Source organism: Myotis yumanensis, unplaced genomic scaffold, assembly GCF_028538775.1.
Source record: "Myotis yumanensis isolate MYYU_CA2020_CCGP unplaced genomic scaffold, mMyoYum1.0.hap1 SCAF_20, whole genome shotgun sequence".
Lineage (NCBI taxonomy): Eukaryota > Metazoa > Chordata > Mammalia > Chiroptera > Vespertilionidae > Myotis > Myotis yumanensis.
This window is the reverse complement of record NW_027223771.1, coordinates 691723-705382: the sequence shown is the minus strand read 5'-3', so window position 1 is coordinate 705382 and position 13660 is coordinate 691723. Positions and strand designations below refer to the sequence as shown.

At 51.0% G+C, this 13660-nt stretch overlaps 1 protein-coding gene across 1 annotated transcript in view; it reads left to right on the top strand.

Moving 5' to 3' along the window:
• Positions 1-12908, top strand: part of PDE8A (phosphodiesterase 8A) — a 98810-nt gene extending 85902 nt beyond the window's left edge. Inside the window, exons 17-23 of the mRNA XM_070400581.1 lie at positions 1274-1472; positions 2326-2543; positions 6459-6591; positions 7174-7341; positions 8901-9030; positions 9786-9897; positions 12630-12908. Of these exons, the coding sequence (XP_070256682.1) occupies positions 1274-1472; positions 2326-2543; positions 6459-6591; positions 7174-7341; positions 8901-9030; positions 9786-9897; position 12630 (961 nt within the window). The 3' untranslated portion in view covers positions 12631-12908. The remainder of the gene's footprint in view (positions 1-1273; positions 1473-2325; positions 2544-6458; positions 6592-7173; positions 7342-8900; positions 9031-9785; positions 9898-12629) is intronic.
• Positions 12909-13660: the final 752 nt, after the last annotated feature.

Here is a 13660-nt window from a genome sequence, read left to right as displayed (position 1 = left end):
CGGGAAAGGGAGCAAGTGCCGACTTCTCCGAATGGCAGGGTTTTCCTGTAAAATACAGGCTGATCTCCCCTCGAGGGGGTGATCTGCTGGGATCACAGCAAAGAGCCCCACTCAGAGCCTAGAACTGAAATGACAAATACACCAGCACAACAGGCGGCTGTGTTGGCGACAGGTATGGCGACCGGTGTGCTGGCAGGCGAGGGCACTGGGACTGTGCCTTTACCATTGCACCTGCTGGGAGAGAGCAGCTAACCAAGCGGGGGCTGGTTGGCACACAGGAGGGGTGCCCCTCAGGTGGAGGCTCTGGTGTGGGGGCAGGGCAGTCTCAGGGGAGGTGCGCTCCTGTGGGGTCACCAGGAGACAGCGTCAGGTCGCACCCCAATCTGGGTGACCTGTCCCCAGGCAGCCTGCCTGCCTGTGCTCACTCTCCTTCCGGGGCCCTGACCTGGCAAAGACCGTGGAAAAGAAAACCCCATGGCAGACAGGTCTTTAAGCTCCTGGTTGACACTCTAGTGACCAGGCTTTCACGTAAAATCAGGCCAAGGCAGGTCGGCTCAGGCCCTGCCAGCCCATTGCCTCTGGGCACTGCCTCAGCAGAACCACATTTCTTGACCTTCGAACCAAAAGCCAGGTCAAGGATTGGCCAGTTGCTCACCCTCTAAGGCAGCGGTTCTCAACCTGTGGGTCGCGACCCCTTTGGGGGTCAAACAACCCTTTCACAGGGGTCGCCTAAGACCATCGGAAAACACATATATAATTACATATTGTTTTTGTGATGAATCACCATGCTTTCATTATGTTCAATTTGTAACAATGAAAATACATCCTGCATATCAGATATTTACATTACAACTCATGACAGTAGCAAAATTACAGTTATGAGGTAGCAACAAAAATAATTTTATGGTCGGGGGTCATCACAACATGAGGAACTGTATTCAAGGGTCGCAGCATTAGGAAGGTTGAGAAACACTGCTCCAAGGGGAACCTCCTCGTACACGAGGACAGCAGAGGGCGTATGACTGTCTGGCTCTTGTGCGGTCACTGAACCCAGGCAGGATACCCAGCGGGTGGCCCACGCACAAAGGAGAACGTGGGGTTCGAGGCGGCACCAGTTTAGCTTGGCTACAAACTTGCTGATTTTGAGGAACTGAGTATAGCAGGCGTCCGAGCCCCCGCCCGGCTGTGCGGGCTCCCAGGAGGCAGGGCCCCGCTGCCTCGCCGGCTCTGGCGTCTGACTCGGCTTCCATGCTGTGACGGTTTCTCCTTACAGGCCTTTGACTTTTCTTGGCCTCAAAATCTTCACTCGCTTTGGGATCTGTGAATTCTTAAAGTGCTCGGAGACGACGCTGCGGCTGTGGCTGCAGATTATGGAAGCCAATTACCACTCCTCCAACCCCTACCACAACTCCACCCACGCTGCCGACGTGCTGCACGCCACTGCCTACTTCCTCTGCCAGGAGAGGATCAAGGTGCGCCGTGCGCTGTGACTGCCTCCCCCAGTTCCACGCAGTGTGGCTGCTCAGGAGTGACCCCCGTGTGCGGCCACAGGGGCCCGCGCCGTGACACAGGGAGTCACGGTGTCCGTTCACGTGACCCAACTGTTCCATGGAAGCAGAGGACGGGCTGGTCCCCAGGGAGAAAGGCAGCACGAACAGGAGGGGCTGTGCACTGGGCTTTCACTCTGAACCTAGAAGAAAGTACTGCCAACTCAGTGTTGGCTGTTGCCGCTTTAGGGCCCGCACGTGTCCCCCAAAGTCAGGGAGAGGACGAGGGCACGTCTGGCACCTGGGCGTGCTGAGCAGATGTTAGTTCCTCACCCTGCAGGGCGAACCTCAGAGCCGGGTTTTTGTTTTTAAAGAAAGATCATTCCCCAGGCCCGGGTAGAACAGGAGTCCCGAGGGAGCACTGTCATGAAGGACAGAATACAGAGCAGCATGTAAGACCCCACGTTCTGCTGTAACTTCCTGCTTCTGAACTGCTCTATAGAGAACACGTGCGCATTCAGAACGCTAACTGAAAACACTTCTAACGCGTCAACTAAGATAATTCACATCGTGCCGTTCAGCCATTCACGCCTCTCCGCTGAGGACACCTGTGTTGGGGCAAGTCCTTAACTTGTGTGAGTGACAGTCGGTAACATTCCCTGAAAAACATGCACAGATACAACTTTCACAGTAGCGACAGGGAAGCTGGGTTTGCTCAACAAGACGCTTTTCTCAGAAATCTGAGCTACTCTTACCGTAAAGTAACAGGGCAGGAAGAGAGCTATGCAGAGTCCTTGCTCTCGGTGCCGTGTGGTTCTAAAAGGTCTCTCCTTTTCAGCAAACGTTAGACTCAATGGACGAGGCCGCCGCCCTCATCGCAGCCACCGTCCACGACCTGGACCACCCGGGGAGGACCAACCTCTTCCTGTGCAATGCGGACAGCGCGCTGGCCGTGCTCTACAACGACTGTGCCGTGTTGGAGAGCCACCACGCGGCCCTGGCCTTCCAGCTGACCGCCAGGGAGGACAAGAGCAACATCTTCAAGAACGTGGAGAGGTGAGGATAACAAGAAAGGGTGTTGGTCCCTCTGTCTCTCTCTCCCCACAGCTTTATTGCGATAAGTTCACACACTATACCAGTGATGGCGAACCTATGACATGCGTCTTCAGAGGGGACACGCAAACTCATTGTTTTGGTTGATTTTTCTTTGTTAAATGGCATTTAAATATGTAAAATAAATATCAAAAATATCTTTGTTTTACTATGGTTGTAAATATCAAAAAATTTCTGTATGTGACACAGCACCAGAGTTAAGTTAGGGTTTTTCAAAATGCTGACACACCGAGCTCAGAAGGTTCGCCATCACTGCTCACCCAGTTGGAGTGCATGGTGGTCTTTATTCAGAGTAATGCAGCCTGACCACCATCACTTTTAGGACATGTTCATCCTCCTCTCAAAGTACCAAACTCAGCTTAGCCGGTTTGGCTTAGTGCACAGAGCAGCGGCCTGTGGACTGGAGGGTCCCGGCTTCGATTCTGGTCAAGGGCACATACCTTGGTTGTAGACTCCTCCTCGGGCCAAGCCCTGATCAGGGCTCATGCTGGAGGCAACCAATGGATGTGATTCACATCGATGTTTCTCTCTGTCTTTCCCTCTCTCTCCATTCACCCTAACAATCAATGGAAAGATATCGAGTGAGGATTAAAATACACAAATGAAAACAGCAAACTCATCAGCAGTCACTCCTCACTCACCCAGCCCTCCAGCCCGAGGCCACCACTGACCAGTTCCGTCTCCATAGATTGGCTGGTTCTGGATATTCTAGTGAAGGGGGCATCTCACTGGGTGGGCTTTGTGACTGGCTCCTTCCACTTAGCGCAGCTCCTTTGCATCCTGACACTTGAAGACAAGGAAGAGGAATGCTGACCTCGGGAGCCTTAGACATTCAGGGCGCCTGTCACCTGCCGGGGACACTCCCTCTGCCCAGCAAGCATCTCCTCGGTCCACACGTCATTTCCCTGGCCCCGCACACTCATTACTCGGTCCCAAGTCTCTTTTGTGGCACTTACCACATTTTTCATTATTTGTCTAATGTCTGATTCAATTTTTTAAAATATATTTATTGATTTTTTTACAGAGAGGAAGGGAGAGAAATAGAGAGTAAGAAACATCAATCAGCTGCCTCCTGCACACTCCCCACTGGGGATGTGCCCGCAACCAAGGTACATGCCCTTGACCGGAATCGAACCTGGGACCCTTCAGTCCCCAGGCCAACACTCTATCCACTGAGCCAAACCAGTTAGGGCTGATTCAATTCTTTTTAGAAATTTGATTGACTAGAGGCCCAGTGCACAAAAATTCATGCACTCGGGGGGGTCCCTCAGCCCGGCCTGCACCCTCTCACAGTCTGGGAACCCTCGCTCCTTACTGCCCATCTGCTCGCTGCTCCTTAGCAATGCCTTGGAGGCGGGAGAGGCTCCTGCCACCGCCGCTGCACTTGCCCAGCTTCTGGCTGAGCAGTGCTCCCTGTGGGAATGCACTGACCACCAAGGGGCAGCTCCTGCATTGAGCATCTGCCCTCTGGTGGTCAGTATGCATCATAGCGACCAGTCGTTCCGCCATTTGGTTGATTTGCATATTACCCTTTTATTATATAGGACTAGAGGCCCGGTGCACAAAAATTTGTGCACTCGGCGGGGGTGGGGGGGGTCCCCCAGCCCGGCCTGTGCCCTCTCACAGTCTGGGACCCCTCGGGAGATAACAACCTGCTGGCTTAGGCCTGCTCCCGGTTGGCAGAGGGCAGGCCCAATCCCTAAGTGCAGCCCCTGGTCAGGCTCAGAGCAGGGCCGATAGGGGAGTTGGGGCACCGCACCCTGTCACACACAGAGCAGGGCCGATCAGGGGGTTGGGGAGCTCCCCCCCCTTTCAGGCACAGAGCAGGGCTGATCAGGGGGTTTGGGCGCTGCCCCCTGTCATGCTGATCCCGGTGCCGGGAGCCTCGCTGCTCCGCTGATCCCAGTGCCGGGAGGCATATTACCCTTTTACTATATAGAATAGAGGCCTGGTGCACGGGTGGGGGCCGGCTGGTTTGCCCTGAAGGGTGTCCTGGATCAGGGTGGGGGTCCCCACTGGGGTGCCTGGCCAGGCTGGCTGAGGAGCTGAGGGCTGTTTTCCTGCTGGCAGTTGACTAAAAGCTCCCAACCGCTCCTTGTTTTCTTTTCTTTTTTTTTTTTATTCTGGGCCAGCTTTAGCTCTGAGGCTCCGCTGCTGAAAACATGGATACAGTGTTGCGGTCCGGGGCTGACTGAAAGCCTGTTTTGTTTAGCTTCTTATTTGCAACATAGTAATAGTTGCTTAGAGTTGCAGTTGAGAGTCCGGCAAGTGAGGCGGGGAACGTTGGAGTCTGCAGTTCCTGGAGGAAGCAAGCCTCCCTGCTCGCTTCAGTGCATGGCTGCCGGCCGCCATCTTGGCTGACAGTTAATTTGCATAAGGATACGCTGATTAGCCAATGGGAAGGGTAGCGGTCGTACGCCAATTACCATGTTTCTCTTTTATTAGTGTAGATAGGATTTTAGAGAGATATCCATTTGTTGTTCCACTTATTGATGCACTCATTGATTTTTTTTGTATGTGCCCTGACCGGGATCAAACCTGACCCTTGGCGTATGGGATGACGCTCTAACCAGCTGAGCTCCCAGCAGGGCTGAGCAGATTCCTAAGCTCTGTAAGATCATGGGGCCTTTTGTTCACCACTGGCCCCTTGGTGTCTAACGATAGGGACTGAACATCAGGGAAGAAGGAAAATGTATTCTGTCACGAAGAATACAGGGGTGGGCAAAAGTAAGTTTATTTTTGTATGTCTATTTGTTAATTATGGTATTACTAGAGGCCCAGTGCAGGAGATTCGTGCACTGGGGGGAGACCCTCAGCCCGGCTTATGCCCTCTCACAGTCCGGGAGCCCTCAGGGGATGTCAGACATCCCTCTCGCAGTCCGGCTCTCGCAGTCCAGGACCCCTCACTCCTTACCACCACCTGCAGCAGAGGCAGGAGAGGCTCCCACCACTGCAGCTGCGCTCGCCAGCCATGAGCCTGGCTTCTGGCTGAGCGGTGCTCCCCCTGTGGGAACACACTGACCACCAGGGGCAGTTCCTGCATTGAGTGTCTGCCCCCATGGTGGTCAGTGTGCATCATAGCGACCAGTTGTTCCACTGTTTGGTCGATTTGCATATTATGCTTTTATTATATAGGATTTCCCATATGAACAACTATACTTAAAGTATGTATCCATTTGGATTTTTGAGGAGAGTTTTAATGTGGGATTTTATAAAAAAGAGACTCCTGATTGTACTAAACTCCCTTTTGCCACATTCTCGCATTTCAGAGTGGATTTAAAGTAGGCTTTATTCAGAGACACTTGTGTGTGGATATGTACAGACCCGTCACCTCTGGAAAAGTACACAAGGCTCTGATAACTGACTGTTTCTGGGGAAAGGAACGGAATGACTGCACCGTTCTCTGCACCTTTTGAGTTTTTAATGGTATGGATTGCGTCCTCAGAAAATAGAAATTTGAAAGTAATGAGAAGCCAGTGCTGGGAAGAGGCGTGGAGCACTCCCTGGCCGTGCTCAGCCCTCAGGGCTGAGTTTCTGGGCACGAAAGCCGCTGGGTCCTTTGTGGGGCACATTCTCATAACCACGGGCCCCATGTTCAGTGAGACCCGGCTCTGCTCACCCGGCTGCGTCTCTTCTCTGTTCTGAGAACTGGGTGCCTGACGGGGATGACAGCGTCGTGGACACTGCATCTGGAAGGTCTTGCCTTAAGATTCTGATTTTAGCTTCTGTTGGGGCGCTCGCCTGTAACCTCCATTCCTGAAGTGCGCCCCCCAGTGATGTCAGGACTGTAGCTCCAGGTCACATTCCTGTCCGGTCTGGGTGTGATCTCAGCGGCCTCTCGTTTGTCGTCTGAAACAGGAGTGACTACCGGACGCTGCGCCAGGCCATCATCGACATGGTCTTGGCCACAGAGATGACCAGGCACTTCGAGCACATCAATAAGTTTGTCAACAGCGTCGTCAAGCCCTTGGCAGAGCTGGAGGAGAGCGAGGTGAGGGGGACTGGCTGCCACGCCACCTGTGCGGGGCTCCTCCGTGTTGTTGGTTCCTGGAGTTTATTCTGTCAGTCCTCACGGTGGATCTAGTGGAGTAGATTTTACAAGAAAGCACCGATTCTTTCCTGGACCCTCTTCCTCTGAGGCCCCCGTCTGCCCACCACCTCGCCCTGTGCACTGAAGCCCTTGCTACCAGCTCCCAGCCTTTCCCACCGCAGCCCAGCCCCCACCAGTACCCCGTCTGTGAGGCTAGGACCCCAGTTTACTTCTGCGCTCCTGTGTGTCTCCCTGGCTTTCTGGCTTATTACCCTTCGCACGTCCTGTCGAGGACTCGGCTCCCTTCACCTGGTCTCGCTGTCTGTCAGCCTCTGACTCCACCCTTCCCAAGGACAAGGGTTCAGACGCCCCTGCCCTGCCCCCAGGACAGAGTTGGTTGTGGCCTGTACCTGCTCCTGCTCCCCGCCTGCCACAGAGAGAAGCCACACGCAGTGCCTCGTGCTCACAGTGGGGGCAGCCGGGCCAGTGAGGCAGGCGCGGCACCTGGGCCCACGCTGATCGCTCTAAACGTCCATGTTCCAGGGGAGTGGGCTAAACCCTCGTGACGTCAACACGATGCTCCGGTCTCCAGAGAACCGGACTCTGATCAAGCGGATTATGATCAAGTGCGCAGACGTGTCCAACCCCTGCCGGCCCTTGGAGCAGTGCATCGAGTGGGCTGCACGCATCTCAGAGGAGTATTTTTCTCAAGTAAGACACTGCCTCTTAAGTGCCTCAATTTCCACTTCCCTGTGGTGGGAGCCGTATCTGTGGGGGTGGCAGTAGATTCGCTCTCACCGGTCACAGCCTCTCAGTTCTGAGAGCACAGCTTACACCCTAGTCACTGACCTGTCTCAGCACCGAGGAGCCCGTCCCGCGCCACCGCCCGCGCTGACGGCCTTAAGGGTGCAGCACTGTAACTCTGTTGAGGACCTGAGACCCTGGACAAGGACACAGGTCGTCAGGACCTACTTTAATGGGTGCTAAGGGCCATTGCCACTTCTCACAGACCTGCGGTCGGTGGGTCCAGCGTGGCCTGCACTTGGGAAATATTTTCAGGGTGTAGCGATGTAAAGCACATCAGTTCAGTGCAGGAGAGCAGAGAGGGTCAGCGGAACAGAAAACATTTCCAAAGTCCAAATAATGTTAAACACCCTCTTTTTTTTTTTTTTTTTTTACAGAAAGAAAGGGAGAGGGATAGAGAGAAACATCGATGAGAGAGAAACATCGATCAGCTGCCTCCTGTACACTCCCCACTGGGGATGTGCCCGCAATCAAGGTACATGCCCTTGACTGGAATCGAACCCGGGACCCTTCAGTCTGCAGGCTGATGCTCTATCCGCTGAGCCAAACCAGTTAGGGCTAAACACCCTCTTTTTTATGAACAACACAAAATTCCTTAATCTGACAACTGTTCCAACATGCACCAGCCAAAATCCCGTGGCCATGCCAGCCCCCGTATTTCTTTCTCTCCCTCTTGCTTTTCTGTTCCTACTGATCCTCAGGCCTCCTTTCCCTCCCTCCTGTCAGTGGACGTATGGTGACCTCGCCTCACCCAGTGGCTAGTTTTTCCTGGATCCTCCCAGTAAATCCCGATCAGCACTGGCAGCTTCCGTGTTCTATGTCTGTCTCCGGCGGCAGGAGGCAGGGAAGGGCTTGTACATAAAACCTGTGGTTCTGGGCAGTGATGTGCTAGCCTCTCTCCCTGCTCACCCACAGCAGCGCCCAGTCCTGCTAAGTGCCCTGCACAAGGGCACCATTTTTACCTTACGGAGATGCACAGGTAGCATTGTCTTATGGTCCAACGTGCCGCACAGGCTGGTAGTGTAGGTGCGCTCTGTGACGTCCTCCTAAGGACACGTGACTGCACATCAAGTGCTTCACCTCCGAGCTGATGTTTGTTCTGTTTTGCGGCACGTATCTCGGGGTGTTCAGAATCTTTCCAGATAAGATAACGTGACCGGAGATGAGAACAGCCACCAGACCCCATGCTGTGAGGGGCTGTGTCTCACTCGGCGCTGGGACGGTGGCAGCTAGTGGGCGCAGGTGCCATTCGGAATCTTAACTGAGGAGCTTCGGCAGGAGGCTTTCCGGTGCTGAGAATGTGGGTGGGGTGTCCTGAGGCCCTCCTGGCAGAGCCGGCCCCACTCAGGGAACAACTTGGAATCTGGTGGCAGGGGCTCCCAGTCGGCTTCTCACCACTAGCTCCCTGGGCTCTAGGAGTGGAGCAGACACTGAGATTCATAATTCTGGCATTTTCTGCTCTGCAGACCGAAGAAGAAAAGAAGCTGGACTTACCTGTGGCGATGCCAGCTTTTGACCGAAACACCTGCAGCATCCCCAAGTCCCAGATCTCTTTCATCGACTACTTCATCACAGACATGTACCACGCTTGGGACGGTAAGGACTCTTAGAGGACTTTCCCCAGATGGCAGGACAGCGCAGCAAGTAGCGGGTGCTGTATTCTGTATGTGACTCCGGCTCATGCTTGGGGCTTACACTTCCGGAAAGACTGAGATGAACAAGCTGTCGCCCGGGCCCTGAGGCCGGGGCATGTGCACATCCTCATTAACTGCCCCTCCAAGGGGCGGTGGTCATGCCAGTTTCAGAGGAGAGAGACGAACTGGGGCCACACAGAGAGCAGCAGAGAAACTAGGATTCACAACCACGAACACTGACTCCACACCCCACGGTGTTCCTGGAGCCATTTGCTCCAGCCGCTGCCCTGACAGAGGCACATCCTTTTCCGAAGAGGGGCCCCTCTGGGAACCTGCTCTGCCCGCCATGGGACCGCACCTGGGGGAAGGGCTGCAGGGCAAGGGGTGGGAGCACCCACAGGAGAGGGACTCGCAGCCTGCTGTCTCCTGGCATCGCCGTAAGGTGGGGCTCTCGATGCTTTGTTCCTGACAGCCCAGCCCCAAAGGTGCTGATTACGGTAAATTAAGCAGACGAGCCCCGTTTTACTGATCGGAGTTGTGAGCTGAGCAAGTCCTAGAGGAGCTGCTGGCAGGGGTGCAGGGCTTGCCTTTAGCACACGTGGGCCCTGAGCATCCTGCAGATGCCAGTCCTCCCCTCGTTCCGAACGCTCTCTCTTAGAAAGTCCGAGCCTCTAAGCTGAGGCTGTGAGAAGATCTCACACTCCCCTGTTTCTTCAGACTTTGTGGACCTACAGGAGTTACTGCAGCATCTGGACAAAAATTTTAAATACTGGAAAGGACTCGACGAAATGAAGCTGCGGGGCGTCCGACCACCTCTGGAACCAAAATAGTATGTGAACCCTCTTCCTTGTTTTTTTAAAATATATTTTATTGATTTCAGAGAGGAAGGGAGATGGAGAGATAGAAATATCAATGATAAGAGGTTATCATTGATCAGCTGCCTCCTGCACGCCCTACACTGGAGATTGAGCCCACAACCCAGATAGATGCCTTGACTGAGAATTGAACCATGACCTCCTGGTCCATAGGTCGACGCTCAACCACTGGGCCACGCTGGTTGGGCTTCCTTGGTTTTATCAGCATCACACAGAATAAGAAAGGAGGCGGTTGTGTCGTCAGTGAGAGCCACATTTTGTAGCCAACACTGACCTCAGACTCATTGTGGGCAGAGGGCTCCTGCCTTTACCACCATCACGCTCACCCACCTCCTACACCTCTGCCACCTCGATCCTCACCCTCGTGGTGAAAAGGGGTGTAGGTGGTAAAGTCCATAGTGAGGGTGAAGGTGATAAAGTTAGTTCAGGTCAAGATGAAGGAGGTGAAAATGGTGAATTTCAAGGTGCTGAAAGTCATTGTGAAGGTCAAGTTGAAAGCAGCAAAGGTAAGGAGATGAAGGGGTCAAATATGATCAAGGTGAAAATGGAAAAGTTCAATTGAGGATGAAAGTGAGGGAGTAAAGGTGATACAGGTAAAGGTGAAGGAAGAGAAGGTAGTAGTGAAGTTGAGGATGAAGGTAGAGGTAGTGAATGTGATGTTGAAGGTGGCAACAGTGGAGGAGGTGGGGTAAAGCTGTGCAGGTCAAGACGAAGGAGGCAATGGTGGTGAATCTCAAGGGGCAGGTAGTGAAGGTGAACTTTGCCAGTGAAGGAGGTGGTTGAAGGTCAATGTGAAGTGGCCACGGTGAAAATGTAGGTGGTAAAAAGGTGAAAGTGGTAAGGTCAAGGTGAGAGTGGTTAAGTTCAAAGTGAGGGCAAAGGTGGTGAAAGTCAAGTGCAACAAAGGTTGCCGTGGATGAGGAAGAGTGTGAAGGTAGTGTCAAGAGGAAGGTTGCAGCAGTGAAGGAGGTGAGTGAAAGGGAAGGCAGTGAAGATCAAGTACAGCAGTTCTCAACCTGTGGGTCATGACCCCTTTGGGGGTCAAACAACCCTTTCACAGGGGTCGCCTAAGACCATCGGAAAACACATAGATAATTACATATTGTTTTGTGATTAATCACCATGCTTTAATTATGTTCAATTTGTAACAATGAAAATACATCCGGCATATCAGATATTTACATGGTGATTCATAACAGTAGCACCATGACAGTTATGAAGTAGCAACGAAAATAATTTTACGGTTGGGAGTCACCACAACACAAGGAACTGTATGAAAGGGTCGCGGCATTAGGAAGGTTGAGAACCACTGATCAAGTAGCAGGTGGAAAAGATAAAAGATGGTGAATATGAAATTCAAAGTGAGGGTGAAGGTAGTGAAAACAGTAAAATTGTGGTGGACGGTGATGGTGGTGAAATGATCAAGGTGAAGATATAGGTGGCATCAGGGAAGGAATTGGGTAAAGGTGGTGAATTCAAAGGGTAAAGATGATGAAGGTGAAGGTGCTGAAGGATAAAGTGTAGATGGTGAAAATGGTAAGGAAGGTGATGGTGGGGCAGGTGGTGAAGTTGATATGCAAAGATGAAGGCGGTAAATGTGAAGGTGAAGGGGGTAAGAGTAGTGAAACTCGGGTAACAGTGGTGCAGGTCAAGGGAATGGTGAAGTTCAAGGTGAGGGTGAGGATGAAGATGGTGAAGGTTGCAAAGGCAAAGGAGGTGTGTGGAGGTGAAGGTAATGAAGGTTATGGAAGTGAAGATGAAGGTGAGGGAAGGTTGTTTCTGTTCAGGTGGGTGAAGGTAAAGGTTACGCGGGTAAAGACGTGTTGAAGATAATGAAGTCAAAGGGAGTGTGTAGGTGGTGAAAGTGGTAAAGTTCTTTAAGGTGAAGGTAGTGAATGTTGTATCAGTGAAGGAACAGTAGTTAATTTCAAATTGAGATGAAGGTAGTGAAGGCAGTGAAAGTTGAGGTGACGGGGGTGCAGGTCAAGGTGAATATACACCTGGTGAGAGTGAAGGTGTTGAAATTGAAGGTGAAATTCAAAGCAAGAGAAGATGGTGAAGGGGGCGAAGATGAAGGGTGTGGGCAGATAAAGGTGATGCACATGATGTTCAAGGTTAGGTGGGTCAAGGTGGTTGGTAGTGAAGGAGAAGGGTGAAGTAGGCGAAGGTGAATATATTGAAGGTCAAGGTGAAACTTGTAGAGGAACTGAAAACCTCTCAAACTTACCGTGAAATCCTGCATGTGGCAGTTTCTCACAGGGTTCAGCACTGAGAACCCCTTATGGCATTCTAACCTTGTTCCACATCATAGAAGCTACGGATGGTTTCTTCAACCACAAATTTTGAGGTGGATTACTAGTATCAACTATTAAAGTGTTTATTACAACTTCAATACTTTCTAAGAGTTTAAAAATACTTCAAAGCCAACTTTAAATGGTATGACCAACTTTACATGATTCATGTTCATTAAACATGTAATATTTAGTGTATATTATTTTCACATGCTTACTGATTTTAGAGAGGAAGAGAAACATCTGTTGGTTGCCTTCACCATACGCACCCCAACACGGAATCAGACCTGCAACCTTTTGGTGTCAGGATATGCTCCACCAGGGCCCTATAGAGATACTTGTACGTGTGAAATTTTTATCCAATTTATGCTAATCAGGAAACGCTGTTCCTACAGGAGAAGGCTCCTTCTCTCTGAAACTGGACCTCTGAAACTGCCCTACTCGCCTGATGTACTTTGCCAGTGATTCTACAAATTAAAAGAAATGAGGACTGAACACTTTTTCCAGAAGTTTGCCTTATTTTGTAGTGTTTATACCAAATATTGTCATAGAAACATAGCAAACAGAATATTTACTAAATTGACTTTTAAAAACCAATCTGTTTTTATTTTCACACTTTTAATAAATGTAGTACCGTAAAAAATGATGACATATCAAAGTATTTGTTATTTCATTTTAAACTTACATTGCTTTTCCAAGATAAAAATGCAATTAAACTATTTGTAAGAATTCATGATGTTTTATAAGACTGACAATATTTCATCTTTTTCGCCCTCTGAATGAAGAAGACTCCTTTATTGACAGAAAAGATTAATAGTTTAATGACTATTTCAAGTTCACAAAGGTCATGAATATGTTGAAAAATTCTCAAACTACATGGATATCAAGCACCCAAAAGAGATGACAGGGCCCACCCTGCACAGGTCTCTCCGTCTATGGAAAGAAAGACCCCCTTTTCCTGTTGGTAATTGTAGGCTGAGGTGCTAGGGAATGACTCCCACAAGGAACCGGCCATGGCGAGGTAAGAGAGCAGGCAGGCGCTGTCTGGAATCTGCACCACATACGTGAAGAGAGGAAAGAAGCAATAGAAGCCTCAAGGTAAGCCAACGTAGTTTACAGAACAACAGGGAGATTTCAAAAAGGACCAGATAGACATTCTAGATCTGAAGAGCATCATCATCGAAACAAACACACCTTTACAGGTTTAACAGAAGATGAGATTTTACTAAACACAGAACCTGTGAATCGGAAGGCTTAAGGTAGTCAGCAGGGAGAGATTAAAAATGGAAATACGAGGAAAGTTAAAATAGAAGGACACGTTTCCAAAAGGGGAGAATACATATGGACGTGCACCACGCAAAGGAAACCTAACAGGCCCTCAGGATTTCACAGAAGTAGCTCCTCAGATTTAAAGGGATCAATAAAA